Source organism: Durio zibethinus, chromosome 2, assembly GCF_047325235.1.
Source record: "Durio zibethinus cultivar Kanyao isolate XHJ-2024 chromosome 2, ASM4732523v1, whole genome shotgun sequence".
NCBI lineage: Eukaryota > Viridiplantae > Streptophyta > Magnoliopsida > Malvales > Malvaceae > Durio > Durio zibethinus.
In genome coordinates this window covers 39,058,806-39,082,927 of record NC_143163.1, presented here as the reverse complement: position 1 = coordinate 39,082,927, position 24,122 = coordinate 39,058,806, and the positions used below count along the sequence as shown (strand labels likewise).

Sequence of the window (24,122 nt, the reverse complement as noted above, 5' to 3'; positions counted from 1 at the left end):
TTATTTGGACCGATAAAAAATATACAGAATAAAATCTAAGAATCCTGACCGTTCAAAGAAACTACAATCAGGTTAAAAAAGCGAAGGAAATAATATAACAATAAATTAGAAAAAAAAAAAAAAAAGCGGGACCATCAAAATGAAAAAAAATATATACTAAACTATCAAAAGGGATTAGCCCCACCGTTGTGTAAACTATGTTTCTTTGTTCTACAGAGAAGAGAGTACAGACATAACTCTCTCTCTCTTTTTTCTCATTGCCCTTTTATGTCTTTGAGCTTTGATATCTTTCTTTTCAGGCTAATGTTTACATTGATTTTCAAGCTTTGACATGTCCCTCGGGAACCACGACGAGTTAATCCAACGGTTTAGAATAAAGGGTATCAACTCATGAAAGGCGATAGTAGCCTTTGGATTATTTGCATCTTTTTTCTAAGCATCTCTCTTCTCTCTTATACTTGGTAAGGTAGTATTTTTTTATTAAAAAAATTATTGCCTTCATTTTTCACTCATTTTGACTGGAACGCCACTTCCTTTCCCCTCTATATAAGTCTTTCCACCCTCCCTCTCTCTCATCATCCTTTACTTGAACACTCAATACCTCTGTGCAGAACCCCATCTGTCTTCTATTTCTCAAGCTAACTATTGTCGTTGTCTCCTCTCTCTTCCTCTGTCTAATTACAATGGCTGGGCAGACGCCTTCAAAGCGCCAAAGAGAAGAAGAAACCCAGAGTTTAGATCAAGAATATGTTGAAGAATCAAAACGCCATAAGTCATATAACCACATACTCTCTTTGCTTGAAGCAGAAGAGGATGAGCCGAACCAAGATTTGTCTTCTCTCATCACAACTTTACAACAAGAACTCTCGTCTGACTCTGTTTCAGATGACTCTCTTCCTGCCTACCAAACAACCACCCTAGAAGCTGACCCTGAAAACCTTTCAATAACAATAGCAGCAGCGTCAGCTGCCAATACCATGGGTAGCAACTTAGAAGACGACACGTCAGCAACTTCTTCCTTGAAAGATGAGGATCATCAGGACGATGATAAAGAGCGAGTCATAAGGCATCTGCTTGAAGCTTCAGATGATGAGCTAGGGATTCCAAATAGAGAAGATGGTGTTGGTGTTGAAGTTGTAGACTTTGAAGAAGGGTGTAACAATGACGGAAATGTGTTTGCTTTATGTGATGGGTTATGGGAACTTGAAGATGAGGCTGCTAATTACTATACTTTGTTGCAGTCTGAACTCTTTACGGCTAGAGATGGGACTTTGTAAGGATGAAATAGAAGCGGAAAGAAGTGGTAGGGGTAAAAAAGTAGAAAAGGGAAAAATGGGGAGTGTGTGAGAAATTTTGAAAAAATGAAGGCGTTTTTTGGGTTAATTCATTTTGGAATCCTCCCTCTCTTTGAAAATATCAGAACTTTCCCTGTGTTTCTTTCGAAAATTAAATCGTAGAAAAAGGAAATTGACTAATATTTTATCCCAAATGTCCCATTATTTCATCCAATGTCAATATTGATATGGGCACCCAACCCATAATAAATTAAATTAAATTGAGAAGGGTAAATATAAATTAAAAAATAACACATAAAAGCCACTCTACGATTCGAGTGGTCTTAAGCTACAGTTCACTTTAGCTTTCTACTCTTACTGCTTGAGACGATAATCAGGCTTTTGCCTTGTTCCTTCATTTATTGGATACCCTATTTTTTTTACTTTATTTGTTGGGTTTTTAACCTTTTGTTCGTGAATGGTGTGACATATTTTACTCGCCAAACTAAGGCGTGGCTACACGCTCCAAGGTAATTGGTAAACGGTTATCCGATCCAGACACAATCTCACTCCTCTCTGATTGGAGGAGGTGACCGAACAGTCACTTTTTCCATATTAAATAATAAAAGAGAAATATATGAAAAAGTATAAAATTTTATATATTTTTATTTTTTAACTATAGTTAGTGATTTATTAAATTTTTTTATATGTTATTGAATAAATTAACTGAAGATTTATTAAAAGCTTTGAAAATAAATCAAAAATTAAAAGATGAAACAGGTGATTTGTTAAATTATAATTCAAAAATGCATAATTCAATAATCAAAAATTAAAATTCAAAATCTCATAATTTAATCAAACAAAATTTTCGATTGAATTAACAATTTTTTAAAATTAAATGATTATCCGATCAAATTTTATTTATAATTTATGTTTATTTCTAATTCAAAAATTAAAAAAAATTGTGACAAAAAACCAAAAAAATTAAAGATAAAATAAAAATTTAAGTTCTTTTAAAACTTTTTCATTTAGTATTATCTGATATTGTAAATAAAAAATCTAAAAATAAAAGATCTAAAACGTCAAACTGTCTAAATCTCAAAAAAATCTTAAATATTGGATTAAATTTATTCAAATAAAATCAAGATATCAAAACTTTCAAATAAAATTTTTGTTGAAGACATATTTTTTTAATAATTTATTTAATTTAAAAATTTTTAAAGCCTACATTCTTTTGACTCTAAATTTTTCGTTATCCTATTTTAATACACGATATGTGTACCAAAGCTAATTAATTATTGGTTCGTGACGTGGCGTGCAGCGTGATGGGTGATGATAAGAAACGACGAGGCTTATGCATGAAGATTGAAAAAAAAAAAAAATCGAAACCAGGCAGCTTTAGGGACAAGGTAATTCTTCCTGTCGCTGTTTGGACAATGAAGGGGGCCCATTTACAGAAGATGGGGGACCCACTTTTGATGTGAGATGCTGATGGGGTATGCATTGTTTGCCATGTCTTTCACGTACTTTGATCAAATCAAATAATTACGATGATGGTGGATGATGGATGGCAAATTGGCATGGTCTGTGGAAATGTACAAACCGTATGATGGATGATGACAGATGGGGACAGGTGCGGTGTGTGATGATGGTGAAGATCATGAGAATGAGATGCCCGCCAGATTTGATTAAGCTACATATACATAATAAAAATTATTCACTTAGAGTTTTTTTTCTCGAACAGCATTACGGATTCATATCATTTATAATTTTTAATTAAATATTATAGTTTATTAATTATAAAAAAAAATTATTTAAGACTCACAATTTAAAAATAAAATTTTATATAATTTTTTTATAAATCTTTCTTAGTATTAAATTATAATTAATTAAAATTCCAAGTTATCTATTATAAAATATAACATTTAAATCCATATACGAATTCTAGATTATGCTTCGATTTTTTGTAACATCTGAAGTGAAGTTTTGAGTAGCCAAGAAAGTACCATGTTGCAAGAAATGTGAAAGGAATTTGATATGCAAATTGTCAGTTGGAAGAACTTTGCTTTGAAAGAAACGCATTTGTGGATATGCTCAGACGACACAGATTTCTTACAAACCACTGGCCCACTCTCTATAATCTTAATGTTTTTTTGTTAGGAAGGATGTATTTGATATATAATATTATAATATAAAAAAATAAAATGATATTAAATAATATTATTTTATTTTATATTTGATGTATATAAAAATTATGATAAAATAATTTATTTATTGATTAAAATTATTTTTTTTTAAATTTATATAATTTAAATTATTAATATAAATTTTAAAGTATAATAAGACATAAATTTAATCTATAAATTAATTTTTTTTAATTTTGAGATGAATAATTTATTTTATATTAAAAGAATGATTAATTTTTTTGTAATTTTATTTTTTTAATTATATATAAATTAAATATAATATTAAATAGTGATTTTTTTATCTTACCTATCACCTTGTATATAAAATATAACTGTTTAATTTCAATTTATAAATTAAATATTCCTTCAAGTACAACTAAAATTTATAAAGTTTATTTCAACTTTGAAGAAAGAAGTTTTAAATTCGACTGTTTTTGAACCGACAACACACGTTTTTCGATTATGATTGGGTTAAGGGAAGATGAAGTTTGAACAATAATAGTTATTGCCAAGACAAAAGCCTAAAAACAAGAAGAACAAGATGGCTGTAAGAGCCAATATAATCTTAAACAGACTAATTATTGGTGTTTTTTTTGTTTTTTATTTTTTAGTTCAATGATCATCAATTTCAGACAAAGTCAAGAACAATTTTCCAAAGAAAGTTGCGTGTTGGTTTCGGTTATACGGCTGCTAGCCGCGGTCTAATTCCAAGTGTGTCTAGAACCAAAATTTTCAAGTTTTGAATTATAAATGTTTCAAGCTTTTTTTAATCAAGTAAATGGTTTTGAAATTTGACATGTTAAATGTTGAATATTATATATATATATATATTTTTTCGAATTTGACAAGGTTGAAGGGCCGTGCCGTATCCGCCATGATTTTTTATTTGTGGCTTAAAGCTTTAATTAGACAAAATTTTCTGGTTAATTTCTGAGTTCTATTTGTTAATATTTCTAAGCAGTTGATAACATGTTCAAGCCAAACTATTATTATTATTATTATTTAAAGAGGGAAAGTAAAGCAATTGTTAATTGTGGTTTCAATTGACAAATCTTTGAGATGCCCCCATTGCATTATTCAAAATAATTGCAAATGAAATTGGAATTGGAGACGTCATTTTTAAAACACAGGCACTGCTTTTCTACAGCAATTATGTCAACTGTTTTTGAGAGTACAAGCCAAGGCTGCTGCACCACAAATTGGGCATCTAACAATAACCATTGGCGGACAACACACACATAAAAATATCCTCCCCCCCCCCCCCCCCCCCATCACTTCGGTCAAATTAAGGTTGTTTTTCCCCTAACCCTCAACAACATCACTTTGAATTTGTGCTACTTAATTTAAAATTTTTTTAATTCCAATTTCAAATTCTTTCTATCTTTTTTCTTTAATTACAAAAGCAAAATTCAATTGCATGATGAGAATTTTACGAGCTAATTTAGCTAATAACTTCCTCCACTTTAATTCATATATAGATATAGATTTTGCTAATTAGTACTTTTAAGACACTTTTTAAAATTATTTTATAGTTTTCAAATATTGGGCTTAATTAGAGAGAATAAAATGAGTAAATAATTTGTAATATGTTAATTTAGATATAATGATTCGTGTATTTATGTCGTATAAAATATTAAAATTTATGTATTATATTATATTTTATATAAAAATTATATATTATAATTTATGTCAACTAAAAATATAAAATATATTAATTTAATATTATTAAATTTATATATAATAATTATTAAAATTTTACATCATATTATTTTTTTATCATATTTTCATATTATTTTTATATTTATTTCATTACATCATATTTTAAATTTTTAAATCTCCATACCATATTCTAATTTATTAGTCGTGCGAACACCATCTACATTGTTACAATAACATGCTGTGCTTGGCACGACTCTTGTCAAAGTATCTAAATTAAATCAAAATATTTTTATCTATGAGCTAACACAAATGATTCATATGAATTATCAGTCGACACGTGATATATGAAGTAGCAGCCACCGAAGTCCAATTCTAAGGTGGAGATGAGGGCTCAGCAGGTGCCGATTGCACCTTGCTATTATCATAAGATGAAAGAAAAGATGGGCCAATTGGCAAAATTGGTCCAAGCAACCCATAACGGATAGTTGGGCCACTGGAAGAAAGTAGTTGGTTGAGGTGTCCAAATCAGATTCCCAAAAACCACAAAAAAGAACCCTAGTACGTGTACGACAACGCTATTTAAGAGATCTGGAGCTTTGTAGATACAGCCTGGCTTTGATAACATCAAATTGTTGTTGATCGGTGTTTGGTTCCAGCACATCAGCACATGCTCAAAATATCCTAAACCAATACATGAACAACCCATCAATGGGTGGTTAGTTGCATTTTCATGTGTATGGTCCCTCTCTATCTAATCTTCCTTTTCTTCAAATCATGGTTTGTTTTTAGCTGGAAATGGGAGAGGGAAAGAATATATTCATCTTTTTTTTATATTTCTGAACATTTGAACCTGATTTAGGCCAACCAGATTATCAATTACTATATATATATTTTCATGATATAGTTGCAATCAATTTGAATTCCTCCTTTTTTTGGTTTAATCAGCCAACTTTCATTTGATTGCAATGCTTGAATTAGGAATTTGAGGCAATTGATAATGACAAATCCTTTGGATTTTAGTTAAATGCACACACATTGTCACATGTCTCGTCTAAAAAAAAGTTGAAATTTCTAATCACCATTACAAGCCAAAGATTTTCTTGAGGGGCCAAATTCTTTGAGGAAGAAAAAAGAAATAATTGTGGTTGCAACTTGATAAACAAGAATTGTTCAATGACGTTCACGACAATATACATACAGTTAATGATTGCGGGAAAAAGACGGCAAAAAGCATTTGATCAACAAACCCTAATGGCATAATTTTCCCACAGTTGGACTCAAAAAGAAAAACCAGCCCTTTGGTTTGGAAAAGACAAGAAAATTTCAGTGTGGAAATGGTGTTGCGTGTCAATCCATTTGTATCTATGGATGAAACATGGGTGTCAAAATTTCAGCCTCAGCGCTCAGCCAGAGGGCTGGAAACTAATGAAAGTTGTCTTTTACATAAGAAATTGGTTTTAGTTCAATTATACACAATCATTGAAGAAAAATGAGAGAGGAGAGATGGCAAGTAAAGCAATCAAAAAGTGGATATCGATAACTGTGATAATTATTGGGGAGCTTTACTGTTGGTTTAAATTTTTACTAGCCGGTTGGCACCACAAAATTCCTATTGGCTTTTTACAACGTTTGGCAATGTTCTATTTCTTACAGTGAAACATTGCAATGAACTTTGCAAACACAAACAAGGAATATTTATCTGTTTCTCAAAGTGCATGAACGCAGTGTTGATTGGCCCAAAATGAAAGCTCTGGCTTTCTGCATAAAATATGGGCTATAGTTTGCACCAATCTCCACTACCTGATCAGTGGCTTATTGTCAAGCTGAAGCCCACTTCTGTATGGATGAAAACTGTTTATGTTATGGCCCCTGGCCCTGCTATGGTCCAGCCGAAGGGCTTTGAACTCCTGAATAGGGTAGGGTTTAAGCTAGAACCAAAATAATGGAGTTTTTCTTCTACCTCTGGTTCACAAAAATAACATTTTATAGCTTAACTCGTTTTTTTTTGCCTGAAAGTTATGAACTTTTAAACACTGAGCTCTAAATTCAAATTCCATTTCTTTCTATAAAACCTTAAAATCATGTACTTGTTTAACAGGATTGCCAAATCCTTCACAAGGCCAACGATCAACACAATTCACTCAAAATTGGGTCAATCCCACTTGAATCCTACTGCCCTTTTCAAAAACTTCTCCACTAAACCCCCCCAAAAGGACAAAGATGACTCTTGGAATGATGCCTGGGAAACAGCTTGGCTCCCTGATGACATTTCCCCCAAGAACAGAGCTCCTTGGGAAGCTGACGTTAACTTCCCTTCTTCTGAAGAGTCAACAAGAACGGTGCTTTCAGCGGATGTTGATGCAGAAACCAAGGCGTTCGTTGAAGACATGAATGAGAATTGGAATGAGAGACGAAAGTCACCTAAACAGAAGCAGAAAGAGGAAGCTGAAAAGGAGAGGAAAGCAGAGGGTGGTGGATTGTATAGTTTGGAGAATATGAAGAAAGATTATAGGTTGAAGAAACAGAGAATCCATGCTGGGTTGTGGATGAAGGAGATTGATAAGTTGGAGGAAGCTAAGTTGGGGGATTCTGCTGATGATATTGATAAATTGCTTGATAGCTGCTCTGAGTATGTCCTTCTTTTTTATCCATTTTGTTTTCTGCTACGTTTATAATTGATTTGTTGGATTAATGGGATATCTTGGTAGAGTTTATAGTTAAAGAAACAAAAAACTAAGTGGGTTAAACTTTAAAGATACATTTTTGAATCGTGAACGATAGTGTCAGCCTTTATGTCCAAAAAGTACAGTTGATGTGTTGTGATTCGTTTGGTTAAGACTTGAGAGAGTATAATCTGTCAACTAAGTTTTGATTGAAGGCTCAGCTTTGGTTTAATACGCTTAAAAGCGTTTGAGTTGTCAAACCTTATAAGAGGAAGATCAAAGCTCAATAGATAAAACATTGTTTATTTCAAAGTAGATTTTCCTATGTATAGAAACAAGTTAGAGTTCGTTCTGCAGGTTATTTGATGAAAGACAATAATAACATACAGGGAGAATAGTGTTTGCCGTGTTGAACACTTGATGACTTACAGGACTATGCCTTTGGCTACATTTGTCACATTTGGTATCATCTTTTAGCAAAAGTTGAAGTTCAATATGCAAACCCCTACCTTAGATGGATGAATGTTAAATACAGATGGGCAATCCTGAACTTATGTGTCAGGAGAGTGTCAATTAGACAAATTTGGGAGCAAACATTTCTCCTTTCCCTCTATGTATGTGTAAATTAACAGGCATTTTGGATGCCTTGAAAGTTGACTGGTAAAATTACTAATTAAACTCAGTCTGAATATCCATGTCATTATTCTTCAAGACATGAAATTGATTGCCAAAAAGAATGTTGATTTTATTATATAAAATTCTATGAAAGGTGAACACTGAACATTGATTTATCACAAATATCATCATATGCTTGCAAAAAGCTGTTGTAAGTTATCATTGGTATTGCTCCACTTCTTATCCTGTGGTAGGATATAGAAAAATAGTATCCTTTTATGTTGTCTATGTGATCTTCTGTGGTTCTTTACATGTCTGTCAAAGAAGTTGCTTATCTTCGTATCATCCCAACTACAATATTTTCAGATTGTACAAGCCAAGGAGGTTATCCGCCATTTTATAATTGTGCTTGTTGGGTTTAACACATGTATAATGGCCAGGATTTTTGACTCTGCCAATGCTGACTTGGAGAATTCAAAAATTCCAAGCTCTTCTGAGTTAAAAAATAAGCCTGATGGTTGGGAAACAACATCAAGAGCACCTGATGGAAATGTGTGGGAAATGTCACAGAGGGAAGAAGACATTCTCCTCCAAGAATTTGATCGCCGAATTGCTTACTGTAAATTCCAGGTGCGTGTTGTTATTTATGAGCATTTTGTCACCAAGTGCTTCGGTTTTCTAACTACAACATTCAAGCTGCTAGTCCCAATGCTTGCTTTTGGTTTTCTGAAATTATACAGATAGCTAGTTTTATTAAGACTCACATATTTAGCCGGAGGAGACCTATCGATGGGTGGAAATACATGATAGAGGAGATAGGGCCTAATGCGAGGAAAGGCAAGGGCAGTGTTTCAAGGTTGCCTAGTTTGTCAGATGCATCAACACAACCTTTTAAGGAGGAAAAGTTACAAATTGGAAGCAGTGTGGCCCGCTTGAAGGGGAGGTAGTTTGGTTCCCGCCTACCCCAAAAACATTCAAAGATCATTACATGTTCTTGGCTAGTGATTGTAATAGATTGTTGCATCAAGCATCTTCAATGTGAAAATACTTTCTTTGCTACATGAGATTTTGTAACTGAGCTCCAAAAGGAAAGATGAATGTGTTAACTCTGTTTTAAGCACCAAGTTTAACTGATGCATATAGTAATTTTGTAACGAATTAATGAAGAATATTGCGGTCATATTCATATAATTCTAAATACTATGACAGGGTGATGAAAAGTTTAGCAGAGTTCGGTTATGTAATGTTATCATAGTTTTTGAGGCAAGATGATGATGGGCCCATAAGATGGAGTTCTTTAATGAAAAAAAAATGTTAAGAGCCTCTTGTTTTCATTCTCAATGCTATCATAAAAAGTGATTAAATCATTATTTTAAAAAATAATTTAATTTTTATTAAAAAAAATGAAAAATTTTATTATTAAAGTAAAATAATATGTAAAATTAATTATAATATTATTACTTATTTAATATATAAATTAAAAATTTGTATTCATTTAAAATTTTAATTATTTTATATTATAAATTTTTATATTTTAAAATTAACAATCATCATAATAAATTCAAAAATAATTTGTGCTTATTTAATATTTTATTAAAAATGTATATTTTTGTTTTTCTTTTATTATAAATTTAATAGATTAGTTTTATTTTTTAATTCAAATATTTTTTTCATAATTTATATTCTATATTTATTATTAATATATTTATTAATTTAATAATTTAATTATATTTGATTATAAAATAAATAAAATATTACCAATATTTTATAAATTATTTTCTTTAAATAACATTAAAATTATTAATTTGTGTAATTATTACAATATGTATTATTATTTTCATACTTTTAAATAAAATAATATTTAATTTTTAATAATCTCAAATACAATAATATTTAATTATTAAATATTAATTATTATTAACTAAACAAAATGATTTCAAACCATTAGTGATAAAATTACTTCGGTAATAAAATCATATCTGTGATTACATTAATACGGTGATCTTCCAAAAAAATACCAATAGTTACTAAAGTGTAGAAAAAAGGCAACAAAATGCTCCAAAGAAGAAAATGATCTGTTAACTAATCTTAGGATCCAAGAAAAACAAAAAGAAAAAGAAAAAGCAGTTCCTCACAGTGCAATTTATCGTATCCTTTCACTTTTTTTCCTACATTCTTAATTTCTTCATCACTCTACCTGCCAAGTTCTGACCAGGAAATCCTTGATAAAAGCTCCTTTTGTGTAATTTGGACAAGAAATGTACAGTTTTCCAGTGGATAGGAAGAGGGTCATGTAGAATGGCAATGCCAGTACCAACTCCAGTGGTGGTCAAGCTTCACAACTAATATGCATTCAGGATATTATGCCGCTCACATACTTTAGCCCCATTTTTAGCCCACCATTTTTCTGCTTGTTCTTCTGTGAAATATTTCCGACTGCAAAAAGAGCATAAAATCTTTCACAATTAGGCTCAAAATTTTCTTTCAGTTGTGTTGACTTCAAAGAGAGGATCATGAATACATACCTAAAGCGAACACGCTTGAGTTCATTACTGCCATTGGGCAAGGGGAACAAAGTTATGTACACTCCTGGTTCATCTTGTATTACCGTCTCTGACTTTTCAGTTTGTCCTTTGGTTCCACGAGAAATGTTTAGGTTTTCTGAATTGCAATTTGCTTCACTTCGTGGAGATATCATGCTAGCTGCATGGCTGTTATTTGAGAACAGGTGCTCGGTGTCTGATGCGTGTTTGGCAATAGAACTGGATTTGTAGAGGGCATTCTGGCCTGCTGGAAGCATATCAACCACTTCCTTCAACTGCAAGATCAGTTGACCATAAACAATATCAGAGAATAGTGAAGTATGGGTTTCCTATTTCAAACCCACGCTCTCTTCAAACAATTGAAACTTTGTTAATCTATTTTCCTAAATCTGAACCGCAAAATCATGAGCAAAGAAATCCAACCTGAGCAGTAAGAGACCTAATAACTTCCTTGGCTGATTTGCATTTTTCAGCTTCATTTTCTGCTATTGCAGTGGCCTCTTTTAATTTCCTTGATGTCTTTTCAAGTTCAGCTTCAAGATGTTGAGATTTGCAAGTAAGATCTTCGACCTGCAAGAATATCCAACATGTTTATCTTCTCATCCTTCCTATCAATTTAGATAAGCAAGACGGGTAAATAAACAAATTAATCAAAACTCAACAGCAATGGGAGTTTCACTCTCTCTCTTTCTTTATACTTTAATCTTATACCCCAACTACTTTAACTATTGACCAGCTTCTATCCCATTCCCATTCTAGCTGCAGTAGCTTAAATACACAACCCTTCAACTTCCCACCGAGGAATTTCAGGCTCTTTTTGGTTTACATAAGCAACTGATCTTGACAACTTGCTTCTCTTCATACGTTCTTTCCTTATCAGATATGTCTAATCAAATACAGAAAGAAACGACCTCTAGCAAACAATTCATCACCATTTTATAGACAAAGCACCCTAAAGGACAGGACAGGTATAAAAAAATAGCACAAAGAGAGACAGGAAGGGGGAAAGGGAGACAGATATTACAGGGATCAATAGAAAGAAATAGAGAACAATGCATTGCATTGCTCAGTAATGCCAATGCCTCACATTGAACATAATAAGTAACGAAGTTGTATTTGCTAAAAAGGAATTTAACAGGCTACCTGTGCCCTTAAATTTATGATTTCTTGGTTGAGACTGTCATTCATTTGCTTTGAATCATCAAAAGTTACTACAGAAGATCGATTTGGGCTCGACTTTCCTGAAGCAGGAGACATTGCCGGAGAAGTCTTTCTGGAACTAGACATGGAAGCTGATAAAAGTTTCTTAGAATGATCTCCAACCGGAGAAATTGATACCTTTGGTGTATACAATCCTCTGAGATTAAATTTTCCATTCTGAGCTGGGAAGAGAGGGCGATAGTGTAATTCTAGTTTCAGTTCACGCTTGAAATTCCGGCTTTCAGCCTGATTACTCGCGTCAACAGAAGACAGTCTGAAGAGTTGTGCCTGTAACCTGGGTGCTAAAGCCTCTCTATCTATCATCTCAATGGATTTACGAGGTAAAATTCCATTTCTGGCTTTAGGAGTCCAGACAGTAGAAACAGATTCTGCACTTTTTCTCAATTTAGCGAAACAGTCATCACACACCCTATATGGTTTGTTCATAGTTGGAGCCAGAGAAGCCTTCAGAGATTTTCTAATAGTACATGCTTTGCAGAAGACTAGTCCACAATTATAACAGTTGTGACGTTTTCTTCTGAAACCAAAAGGATTTCGACAACCGGAGCACATGGAATGATCAGCACTTGAAACCCATTTATGAAGACTTATAATTGCAGTAAAGTTTGAACCACAAACTACACTCTTGACTTGCTTGTCTTTCAGAAAATCAACGAGCGTTGGTGTATTTCTGTCATTAATATCTCCATGACCTAATTGACCATTTGTGCCCTTTCCCCACGTGTAAACCTCTGTTTTGGAAGTCAAAATAGCTACATGATACGATCCACAGGCAATCTCTTCCACAAAGCTGTCTGCTATTTTACCTTCAACCCTTGTTGGAACCTTGCCGTCAGCTGTAGCACTCCCCAATTGACCATAAGCCGAACTCCCCGTCGTATACACTCGTCCTGAGGTTGTAAGAGCAACTGTGAGATTATGTCCACATGCTACCCGGCAGATACTGTCATCAGATAGAGCAGCTACACATTCGGGAGAAAGTCTAGGTTCTTTATCGCCATGCCCAAGTTGGCCTTTATCTCCATCCCCCCATGTAAACAGCTTTGCTGAAGAAGAGATAGCTGGAGATTCAGAATCAGATGATTCAGTCACAACCTCAACAACTGCAGCAGTGTGCCAAGCACCACAGGCAACCCTTGTCGTCCGTAATCCGCTCAAAGTCTCCACTTCCCGTGGAATAGTTGAGCTACTACGATCCCCATGGCCCAGTGCACCAAAAGATCCATCTCCAAATGTGAACAACTGGCCACCAGATGTCACGAGAGCTGTATGCCAAGGTCCACAGGATATATATGAGACATGTATACCCTCCATGTCATTTACCTTTCTGGGGATCCAGTGACTTACTTCACTTCCATGCCCAAGCAGACCAGAGTTGTGTGTTCCATCGCCCCATGTAAAAAGATCCCCAGAGACTGTAACAGCACAAGTGTGATACTCCCCACATGCTACTGATTCAAAATTCATGCCACTGAGAGTATCTATTAGCTTAGGGTGGGGAACATCTGCTTCCACACCATGCCCAAGCCTGCCCCCTGATTCCTCCCCCCAACTGAAAATCTCACCCTTCTTTGTGACTAAAACTGCATGCTTTTCTCCACAAGCAATATTATGCACATCTAGAATCACTGTTGATTCCAATGCTTTTGGAAGAAGTGCATCCATCTTTGTGTTGAATGAATTGCCAACTTTATCCACACCACCACCCAATACTCCATCACCAATACCTTGTCCCCATATAAAAACATCAGCCAAGGCATCAAAGTCTTCACGACAAGAACCATGGCTTGATGAACTTAGAGCACTTGATAAACTGACTCTAATTGCATCTGCCCCAGAACTTCGACTATTTGAGTTCTCTACAGACCCAGCTGATGATAAGCAAGAGTCAACTAAATCTGTTTGACTGACATTCTTGTCTAAAGCAGTATGTGTAATTATGTCAGCGAATGCCTTTCCAAATCTATTTTGTGCCTCATAAGGTGCTTGAATTCCTTGAGCGTCTCCCGGATCCTGTAAAGATGAGAAAAGAGTAAAAGCATAAATTAAGCACTTCAATGTTATCATGCTTTTCATAAAATTGAAAACAGAGAAAGATATTATAACATACAAATGGTGACTTCAGAGAATTTTTTCGGTTGCGTGATTGAGGACTATCTGGTGATGCACTATCACTTCCTACTTCAATTCTCCACTTGCGGTAGGAACCATGAGAAATCAATGCCTTAAGACCAACGAACCAAACTTCAGCTTCATCCTTATCTTTACATATCTGTCCATAGTGAAGGATGGTATAAAATTCAATATTCACACACCATAGTAGCTTCAGTATATTTTACTGGCATTGATGCCTTTAAAAAATTTGTATGCTACAAGAACATCCATAAACATGCACTCACCAAATCCAAGGACCTGTCATTACATATCAATGAAAATGATTGATACTCCTTTTCAGGCCGAGGATATCTTTGAAAAACTGCCTGCAAGCCAAAACAAAAAACCATTATGATTATGAAAGTTTTGGGAATCAAAGAATAACAAAGAGGATGAAACTCACAGTACGCTGTCCAGGTATGATCCTGGAAACTTGACTAAGCTTAAGATATTTCTCTTCTTTCCCAGAGTACCATATCAATTTAGACTCATCCTGAAAAAGAAAAAAAAAAAGAACCAACCTCAAGTATCTGATTACAAAGAACCGAGAAACGAAGGAAATTTCCAGTGACAATTCATGTTCTTTTTACTGATGATTAAAACTCAATTCGAGGTTTTGGACTGAATTGTCAATGATTTATAGCAAAATTTTCCATCAACAATGCCAAAGACATAAAATGTCAGTAAATGACAAATGGACATGTTAAAATGAGAACAAACAAAGCCTTCAAAAGCAACATACATTGGAGAGTTGGAAAGGGCAAAACTTGGGTTTCCCTCTACGTCCATACTTGAGCAAGTACGCTCCTTTCTTTAGTGCTGTAATGGCCTGTAAAATGAATCCCCACCCCCCCACCCCCCCCCCCCCCCAAAAAAAATACTCTTAATCTCCAAGATTAAGAAAATAAGAAAAATTTAATTAAAAGATGAGAAAAAAAAATGAAAGGAACCTGGTCGATATCCCTCTCGGCGAGACCAATTCTCTGGGAATCAGCCATTCAAGGTGCAGCCATTAGACCACCAATCCACCCTTATTATTATTTTCCAACTTTGCTCCATGAAAACACCTCCACTTCACAGAGCTACCATTTGTGTAAATTTTACAACCTAAACAAGATTTGAATTCCTTTTTTTTTTTTTTTTAATCTAACCCATAAATTCGATAATTCCAGCTCTCAAAAAACAGCTCAAATTTCACTTCAAACCCTATAATTCATATATATTTCTTCAAAATATAGCAACAAGCTCCTCCTTTCTTCAACATTTGAAACAGAGCTTCGATTTCAATAATGCCCATGTAATGTCACCTACAATGCCTGCAACAACGCCAAATTCTCACCCCCCCTGAAAAATTTTAAGGCCGTTGAGCTTTTGACAGATAATTTCGACAGCTGTAAATAAAAAAATTACATATATTCGAGATCTTTGAAGGTGAGAACACGAGAAATTTTGAGATTTCGAAGGGTTTTATTTTTTTAAGTTTCTTAAAAAAAAAAAGGTTCGATTTTTCCTTTTGTCTCTCTCTTTCTATCTATTTGTCCGAAGGATTGGCCTTTTTTTTATTTTTTTAAACTGTCTGTTTGTCTCTGAAATTTTCGGTTCTTGAGCCGGTTCTTCACGCCACGTCAGCAACTGAAAATCTACGTGATGGGGATTGTTCGTCGTTTTGTCTGTTGTTAGTTCCGTTGTTTGTTACGGCATTTGGCAGCTCTTGGTTGGTTAGTATGATCCCCTGCATCATGGTCTACGTTACATCCTTTTCCACTTTGCTTGGAATTTGGTGACATCAAACCATTGATCATGATTAAAACAAAGTTGGATGCTTTTGTGTATTCCATTTAAAGAAAATTGGCCCTTTACTTTTTTTTATAATTGATAATGTTAACCTTTAATAATAGGTATACTAATAATTTTTTCAAAGTTATTTTTATTTTCACATCAACTTAAACATTATTAATTCATTTAAAGAAAAAATTTTCGGTTTTTTCTTTGAATCTTAAAATAAATTAGACAAATAATCATTAAATCTTCTCACAATTTCTGTTTTTATTATTTGAAATATGTTATGATGGTTTATGTAATGGCCACCTCATTTTTTGATCACTTTATAGGTTAAAATTCATTACATTTGATCAAATTTGATATAATTAATAGATAACTCTAAAACTTATTCGAGACAAATTAAAGTTTAGTAATTAAAATAAAATTTGTGTAAAAAATTAATGATTATTTATGTAAATTATTCTTTTTTTTTTTTTTTTATTTTGCATTGTGTAACAAACAAAAAGCTTGGGTTTGATTAAGTTGAAACTAACCCACATTGGAGCCTTTAAGAAACAAAAAGAAAAAAAGAAAAAGAGAAAGCATACTTTATCTTCCCTCAATAAAGAAAAAGAAGAAATCACTTTATAATTATTTACCCTAAAATCATAATATCATTCTCCTTCAAATTGGGCTTAAAACTTACAAAGGAAAAAGGTCCCTGATAATCGAGCCCGTGACCCAAGCCTAAATAGGCAAAATGTCAAGGTGAAAATGATCATTTGAAGTGGAGATGCGGGGTATCGATCCCCGTACCTCTCGCATGCTAAGCGAGCGCTCTACCATCTGAGCTACACCCCCGACGGATAGCAATTTCAACTTTTAATCTTAAACTAATAATAAAAAATTTTTTTAGAAGCATCTAAAAAACAAGTTTTTTTAGAACTAAAAGGAAAAATTGGAAGTGAGAATTGCAAAAGAAATTATAGACGACATGAAGGTTTATATGAGAAATTGGAGGAAATTAATTGTGATTAATTAATTAATTTTCGTTATGACATCTTTCGAAGGATAATTCATACAATACAAAATTAAAAGAAGAAAAACCATATATAATTTGTACCATATCAAGAAGATGATTGGCCTATCACATAGATTTAACATTTCTTAATACCATACATGTAGATTATAATGAAGGCTGATAAAAAAAAAATTCAATATATGTAATCATCATCAAAGATCATGTAGTTGTTGCTACGCCGTACTCTTTCTTCCTTTTCAGCCTGATCATTGAACATAAAATTTCACAAATTAATTTCTTTTCATAACCATAAAAATGGATACTAAGTTCATGACATTGAGACTAATAGTTCTGTTTGCTAAAAATAAGTTAATTATGTTAAGAAAAATGGTTGTCACAAGCCATAATGATTGATTCTTCTCATAACAAATGGTCGAAAAGATCTACACTTTTCATCATCGGATACACATGATTCTTTTGGATTCAATTTGGTTGTAACAAGTGTTACTATCAGAGATAAAATGGTGACATTGAATCTGTCAGAGGCCTTACTGACTCCTTGATTATGCATTTCCCATCCTTTGGCTTGTGACAGAACATAACCATTTTTTTAAACATAGTATTAATCATCTAAAGATGAATGACTATGTATCAGAACAGAACACTTGCAGTATATAACAAGATATATACCTTGGTTATAAGCCTTTCAAATTCTTGAGTCCCATGCTCTTCAATGTACTTCTCAGCAGCAGTTAGGATGTCATCTGGCTTGTTGAAAATACCCTTCTTGCGTGGAACATACCAAATTGTGGCACTTTGAGGATTCATTTAAAATGGTCTAATGAAGTGACGATAAACATATGCTGCGCCATTGAAGTGAGGCAAGACAAACCAGCACGTAACAATTAGCTTAGCGTAAGGCGAAATGGGGAACCTGGATTCGACAACGAAAGCCTAAATGATTGGATACTCATTGAGATTTAAACCTTCTTTTTCGGTTCTTTTGACAAACAAGAAATCAATCATTTTTTAGCTGAGTGCTTGAGCCCTTAGTAACATAAATGAATCTACAGCCAAAAAGCGACTACTGAAGATCAATTTCTCAAACATAGTTGGAAGGAAGTCAAATGCTGCAAATTAATGAACCCATTGACGTTTTGAGGAAATGCAATCATATGATTATCTCAATAAAAATGATTAGCAACTGTATTATCAAGTTAGCTTGCTTTTGCTTACATACCATTCAAGGACTTTGGCAAATGTAAGTTCAAAAAGTGTAATCATAGAGTAGAGGACCCAATATGTCAGCCATTGTTGATCATCGTAGCTAGACCTTGTTTCTATAGCCTTAATTGAAGCATATCTTCCAAAAAAGACAATCTTGGAAGTGTTAAAAGCAAATACTAACAATAATGTTAAGGTTGTTCTTTGTTCAAAGAAGGAAAAACCTACTTACAGAGAGTAAACCAGAGTGACTAAAGGCCTGTAGACCAGAAAAAAAAAAAAAAAGAACAAAATCTCACTTAGAATTAGAAAAGAAAACGAGTAGAAAAAAATGACAGAATCCTCTTTAAGTGACAGAAGCATCAATTTTAAAGTAAAGTTCAGGTTGCAAAAGAGACGTACAAAGCAAGAACATCAAAGTTTTTGTCAACAACTTCAAGAAAGTTCTGGGAACCCATTGCTCATTCCTTGTTTTGCTTTACTAAAATCAACTTTATTGTCTTTGGGTGTTGGTTTTTCCTTACAGCTTCTAAAAGTAGAGAGAGATGGCTAAAACAGAAGCGTGGGGCAAATGTGAAAGGTTTGAAGATTTAACGTCGAAAGTGAAGAATGAATAACATGGGGAATGTGGGGTAAAGGGCGCCTTCTTTAATCTGATGCTGCACGAGAAAAGAGGCACCGAATTTCTTTGAATATAACCAGGTATGGTTCTGTATTTGATCTCACACCTGAAGGACCAACAAAACCCTGCCACGTAAGGGATGATCATGCTTAGGATTCAAGATCTTAGTCCCTAGCAATAGCCCATGATTTTGGGCCCTCTGTTGTGTGGGCTTGACAAAATTTTGGGCCCTCGATTTAGGTGGATGCATGGTAGCAAATATTATATAATTTCCACAAACTTTTCATGATTTTGTCCAAAACCCAAAATATTTTAGCCATAATGGATAAAAAGAAATCCGCAAAGTATTAAGCCCTTAATTTTTAATCCGAACCAATTGATCCCTAATGCTATTAATGATGTATAATAATATATTGTATAATTAAGACCCATGTGGTAACGTGCAGTTGTTTTCTTTCAATTTAAAACAGCTAACAACCTCTTTATCTATCTCATTGATGGCCATGAGAGAGAGAGAGATGTTGGAGCTGTGAATATGTAATTCTACCTAGCTAGCTATAGCTAGAAGATTCATGCCTGCCAGCCAGAGTACTTTACATGTCGGTTGCAACTTGTTACAAACTATTAATTTGACTGATGCTGGTAGCGAAATTGGACTTTAAAGGAGTTTTCTTTTCATGTAACATAATGTTAGGGAGGTGAAAGAAGAAATGCATCAGATTTGTACTGTTATATTTACTTTATCATGATCATGACATTTGAAATTAACTCTGGCTGCCCACTTTTCTGGTCGATCTAATTACTTAGTCATGTCATGGGACAAGAAGTAATCAAGGGAACTTGTAGAAAAATTAGACCTGTAATTGCAATTTATAGTGTGGGACCCAAAACCAGAAACTGTCAAACCCCGGGGCCTGAAAATATGGCCTGACCCCAAATTTGGATTAGACTAGCTTAAGCACTTTGGGAGAGTCATACTCATGATCATTACAATTGAATTTGATTCCCTGGTAGTGGCAGATATCTATGTATGACTCGGAAAAAGGTTAGGAAGAGAAACTGTCACGTTGCTTTCAATACTCTACAATGGTACTGGTTTAAATGGTGATAATAATAATAATAAGAAATAGCATTAACAGAGAAAATATGTACTAGTACATATGACTGAGCAATTGATCAGGGCCATAGAATGCATGATGATTTTGTACGATTCCTCCCTCAACAATATTATAATAAAGCAGATGACAAGCAAAGATCATTTTAGTGATGATTAATACTGAAATCAACAGTTGTGGCCACCACTTGATAATTAACTAACAGCATGTGAAAATGTCATGAGAATATAGCACTTTGAAAATGTGCTATCAGCATCCTCATTGTTGAACCATGGAAAGCATCATGTCCTACGTGATCAGCGTTGTCGTGTGTGATTAATTACAATACAAAACCAATCTTTTTTCTTGTTATAGAGCACGAAGTAGGTACCTGACTAATCTGTTTTTCTAACTTAATTATATTAATCATAACTACCTTAAACTGACCTATGCAAATCAGTGCGTAATTAAAAATAATGCTGCAAAACAAAGCAATCTGACATGGTTCGAGGATAATAAACAGGGATTCATCAAAATGTTTATTATTTGACGATTAATAATATCCTAAACAATAGTCATCAAGCCATGCAGTTCTTTCATATAATAGTTAAATTATAGGGCTAGCTCTTATATCTACTCTTAGAAGCTCCATCTCCTTTTTCTTGGAAAAGAAACTCTTACAAATCTAGAAATAATCCCTAAAAGCTAATTTTGTTACCAACAACATGAAATGTAAGTATAAATCTTGTGACAGCTGCTATTTGGCTTAATTACTGTAGAGCAGGTAGTATTGCATCTAAGGTTTTGAATTTTGATGCGACTATTAATAATACCCAGAAAGGAAAATGTTTTAGTAAGACTACCGTGTGAGACCAATGGAGTGTGTCAGACACTCTTTTTGAGAATGCTAACTTGCATGGAAATGCTGCCTAAAAGAAAAGGTTTCCCAATTTAGACAAAAAACCTTCAACCCAAAGAGAGCCACCATTGCAACTTGCAGCACCGCTGCCCTTGGAATCTTAGTTGTGTTTGAGAAGAAGGAGAAGAAGAAGAAAAGATACCAACTTCTAGGAGAAACAACTGATAAACTTAAATGCCTAGAAGACCCACTTCTAGGTTACCTGCTATGCGGTGCACCGGTTTAAAGGGTTATGAGAGAGAAATCCATCAAAATTAGAATGACCCACAGCTTGATGAAGTGTTCAGTGATGAATAAATATATGGTGACAGGTTTGTGTGGTAGGGACATTAATAAACCAACCTATCAGTCTCTATATCACCAGCAAATTACTTCCTTATAAGAAGAAGAGGAGGAATGATCCTCTTGTTAGTTAGTGATTGCTTACTGCTTTAGTGACCTGCATACCCAGAAGGGGGCTCACTCACCTGAGAGTAAACCTCAAAGTCTGAATGTGATCACGTGTGGGCTCCTCTCTCTATTCTTGCAAACATGATTGAACTTTCTTTTTCTGATGATCTAATGGCACCAAGAATCACAAATGCCAATGCCAGTGCTTGAAATTATGCAGAATTAGGGAAACCATGTGGTTGTGGAGAGAGATCAGCCCAAGTGGTGAACAGTACTAAGTTTTAATGTATTAGTAATGCACTAAAAGAACGCTGAAATCCCCCCCCCCCTCAATTACTACTCTCACCATTTTAGTGAAGGATTAATCAAGGGAAGCTTTTAGTGTTAGGAGAGTATGATGAGTTTGTTAAACCTTACCTGATCAACTGAAAGGTAGTAATGAACCTTAGGTATGCAGTATACTATTGCATGCGTATCTAGTCTCACATTGATATCAAACTGTTCAGTCACTACCCAAAAAAAAAGACCTCAAACAACCGCTAATATATGCTTAGTGCTAATATAATATTAATTCTCTCATATCAAACCCTAATTAATAAGTTTCTCATTACTCACAACAAAACCGAATATCACACTCAATTTCAAAGCATTCAAACTTGCGCCCGTACGTATTGCAAATTGAACATATATGTACTACTAACAGTATAAGTGAAAAAGAATAAAGCAAGATCAAGCCATACACTTGTAATTTGCTCTAAAGGCATGGCCGAACGCTAGCTAGTTGAATCATGCCTATCTTCTCCAACATGATGTACTTGATGTGATCCGCTGGCTGGAGACTCTAAAACACTGGTGCCTGGAATCGGCCTATAAGCGTTTAGTGCCGCGATAACGCCTAAATGACTGTCGGTAACAGAACCACCAGCAGCAATTCCTGAACCCAATTGCTGTCCAGGCAGGAGAGCCATTGGAGTAGCAAAGTTCATAAAATGCACCCCACTAGACATAGTACCCCTATACATATTAGTATAATTACTTACTGAAGGAAATGTCCACATAGGATCCCCAGCACCACTCCCGCTGATGACTTGGTTGCTAGGATTTGTCACCATCCAAAATGTTGCCGGAACCGGATTATGACTCGCCGGAATTGAACCTGTGGTCGATTGTATCAAGTAACTTCCCATCTGATTTTGTGACAATTCTTGCTGCTCAGGCCTTCTCTTCTTCCCCATAGTAGTATCCGCCGCCTCCACCACATCCACACTAGCGTCCCGCAACTCTTGCTTAGCTTGCAAGAAAGCGTTCACACTGCTACTACTGGGAAAGTTTGATGAATCCTCTGATGATAAAGCAACACCGGGAAATAAAATCCTCCTTTGTTGCTGAGAAGATAAGTCGTCAAACACATTCCTTTGATTCCACTCACTCCTCATCGTCAATTGTTGTGTAGAAAAATTTGGATTGAAATAAGTATTCCTCAAGTGGGAAGCTGACATACTGGAACCTGAACTTCTGAGTGAAATATTAAGGGACGTAAAATTTGCAGGAATAGTACCTGTCCCCGTGGCAGCAATAACTGCAGGCTCAGCTTGTTGAAGCAGCCATTCAATGGTTTCACCATCTGATTTGTGACCAAGCTCTCTTGTTAACTGGAAAACCCTAGCAGCACACGTTGCAGGCATGCGGATGCGACGGCCTCGGCCTTCCACCTTGGTGTGTCTGTCCTTGGTTGAAGTCCTCTTAGGGGGAGGTTTCTTTGGTGGATCCAAGCTAGCTTTGGAGCTTGTCTCTGGGTTTCCGGTGTTGGAACAAGGTTGTTCTTGTTGTTGTTCCTTCTTTTCTAGAAGCTGTAGAGGGAAGTTTGGCCTCCGGATCCCATTTTCACCATCCATGATCATGTGTTGGAATTATATGTTTTTTTTTTCTCTTCCCAACCACAACCCCAACACCTTTTTTTTGCTCCTAGTACATGATCTGTAGGTGACCCTCAATTCAGTGACTTTGGTGGCCTAGTGGGTCTCTTTTTTCTCTTTCTTACAATATGCTTGGAATTCTTTCAGATGGCGATGGTGGCACCTGAGTTGTTTTCTTTTCTCTCTTCAAAGAGAGAGATCGAGAAAGAGAAAGTGTAAGGGAAGAGGACGAGCTTTAAGCAACAAATACAATGAGCGAGAATTATAAGGGTGGGCTAGGAAAAGCAATGATTTCTTTCGCGGGATTGGAAATATTTTGTTTCTTTGAGGATGTGTTCGTAATTTTGTGCTTCCTAAATTCTTTTTTTTATACGTATTTCGTTTTTATTATAAAAAATATATAAAAGAAAACCTTTGTATTTTTTTTAGGGGGTATAAGTATATAGACATCCTTTTATTGTGGTTGGACAGTCCCTTGATTCAGTCTCCACGTGCGGTGGTCTTCATCATTCAATCCATAAAGACAGCGGTGGCCTGAGTTGGGAGTTGGGACCCCATCCCTTTCGGTCAAAAATACTGAAACAAATCAAACACTGAAACAAATCAAACACTCTCTTCCTCTCGTTAAATTTAAAGAAAATAAAAGCAAAAATGATATATAATCAACTGGTTCCCATCCCTTTCTTGTAATCACATTGCCGTTTCCCTTTGCTCTTAGTTAAAATTAAAAAGGAAAAAAACATGCTTTCCAGCTTAGCTAAGCTAATTCCCCATAAACAAGTCTGCAGGTGTTGCTGCCTTGTATATTCTTATTTTGTTCAATTAAATTTCAAGACTTTTGCTCTATTATAATGCTGTCT

General features: G+C 34.6%; 4 protein-coding genes, 1 non-coding gene and 1 pseudogene across 6 annotated transcripts; 2 read left to right on the top strand and 4 right to left on the bottom strand.

Annotated features, from left to right (window-relative positions):
- The first annotated feature begins 187 nt into the window (after positions 1-187).
- Positions 188-1,475, top strand: LOC111317624 (uncharacterized). The gene has a single exon (XM_022920059.2). It carries the CDS (start codon positions 684-686, stop codon positions 1,275-1,277), a length of 594 nt encoding a protein of 197 aa, XP_022775794.2. The 5' UTR covers positions 188-683; the 3' UTR covers positions 1,278-1,475.
- A 5,061-nt stretch (positions 1,476-6,536) lies between these two features.
- On the top strand, positions 6,537-9,600 carry LOC111318354 (mucin-like protein). Its single transcript, XM_022921158.2, has 3 exons — positions 6,537-7,748; positions 8,838-9,027; positions 9,138-9,600. The coding sequence occupies exons 1-3, from the start codon at positions 7,201-7,203 to the stop codon at positions 9,342-9,344; spliced, it is 945 nt and encodes a 314-aa protein (XP_022776893.2). The 5' UTR covers positions 6,537-7,200; the 3' UTR covers positions 9,345-9,600.
- Positions 9,601-10,355: 755 nt separating this feature from the next.
- On the bottom strand, positions 10,356-15,892 carry LOC111318353 (PH, RCC1 and FYVE domains-containing protein 1-like). The gene is made up of 9 exons (XM_022921157.2): positions 15,266-15,892; positions 15,058-15,144; positions 14,719-14,808; positions 14,561-14,641; positions 14,272-14,433; positions 12,084-14,174; positions 11,364-11,510; positions 10,923-11,215; positions 10,356-10,833 (listed from the first exon to the last, which is right to left on the bottom strand). The coding sequence occupies exons 1-9, from the start codon at positions 15,311-15,313 to the stop codon at positions 10,740-10,742; spliced, it is 3,093 nt and encodes a 1,030-aa protein (XP_022776892.2). The 5' UTR covers positions 15,314-15,892; the 3' UTR covers positions 10,356-10,739.
- Positions 15,893-16,864: 972 nt separating this feature from the next.
- On the bottom strand, positions 16,865-16,937 carry TRNAA-AGC (transfer RNA alanine (anticodon AGC)). The gene has a single exon. It is a non-coding gene; the product is annotated as a tRNA-Ala (tRNA).
- A 199-nt stretch (positions 16,938-17,136) lies between these two features.
- On the bottom strand, positions 17,137-21,806 carry LOC111317766 (HVA22-like protein c; annotated as a pseudogene). The gene is made up of 5 exons (XR_016334793.1): positions 18,724-21,806; positions 18,554-18,580; positions 18,338-18,460; positions 17,788-18,031; positions 17,137-17,359 (listed from the first exon to the last, which is right to left on the bottom strand). The product of XR_016334793.1 is annotated as an HVA22-like protein c (transcript).
- A 121-nt stretch (positions 21,807-21,927) lies between these two features.
- On the bottom strand, positions 21,928-23,517 carry LOC111317623 (transcription factor TCP15-like). Its single transcript, XM_022920058.2, has one exon. It carries the CDS (start codon positions 23,245-23,247, stop codon positions 22,120-22,122), a length of 1,128 nt encoding a protein of 375 aa, XP_022775793.2. The 5' UTR covers positions 23,248-23,517; the 3' UTR covers positions 21,928-22,119.
- Positions 23,518-24,122: the final 605 nt, after the last annotated feature.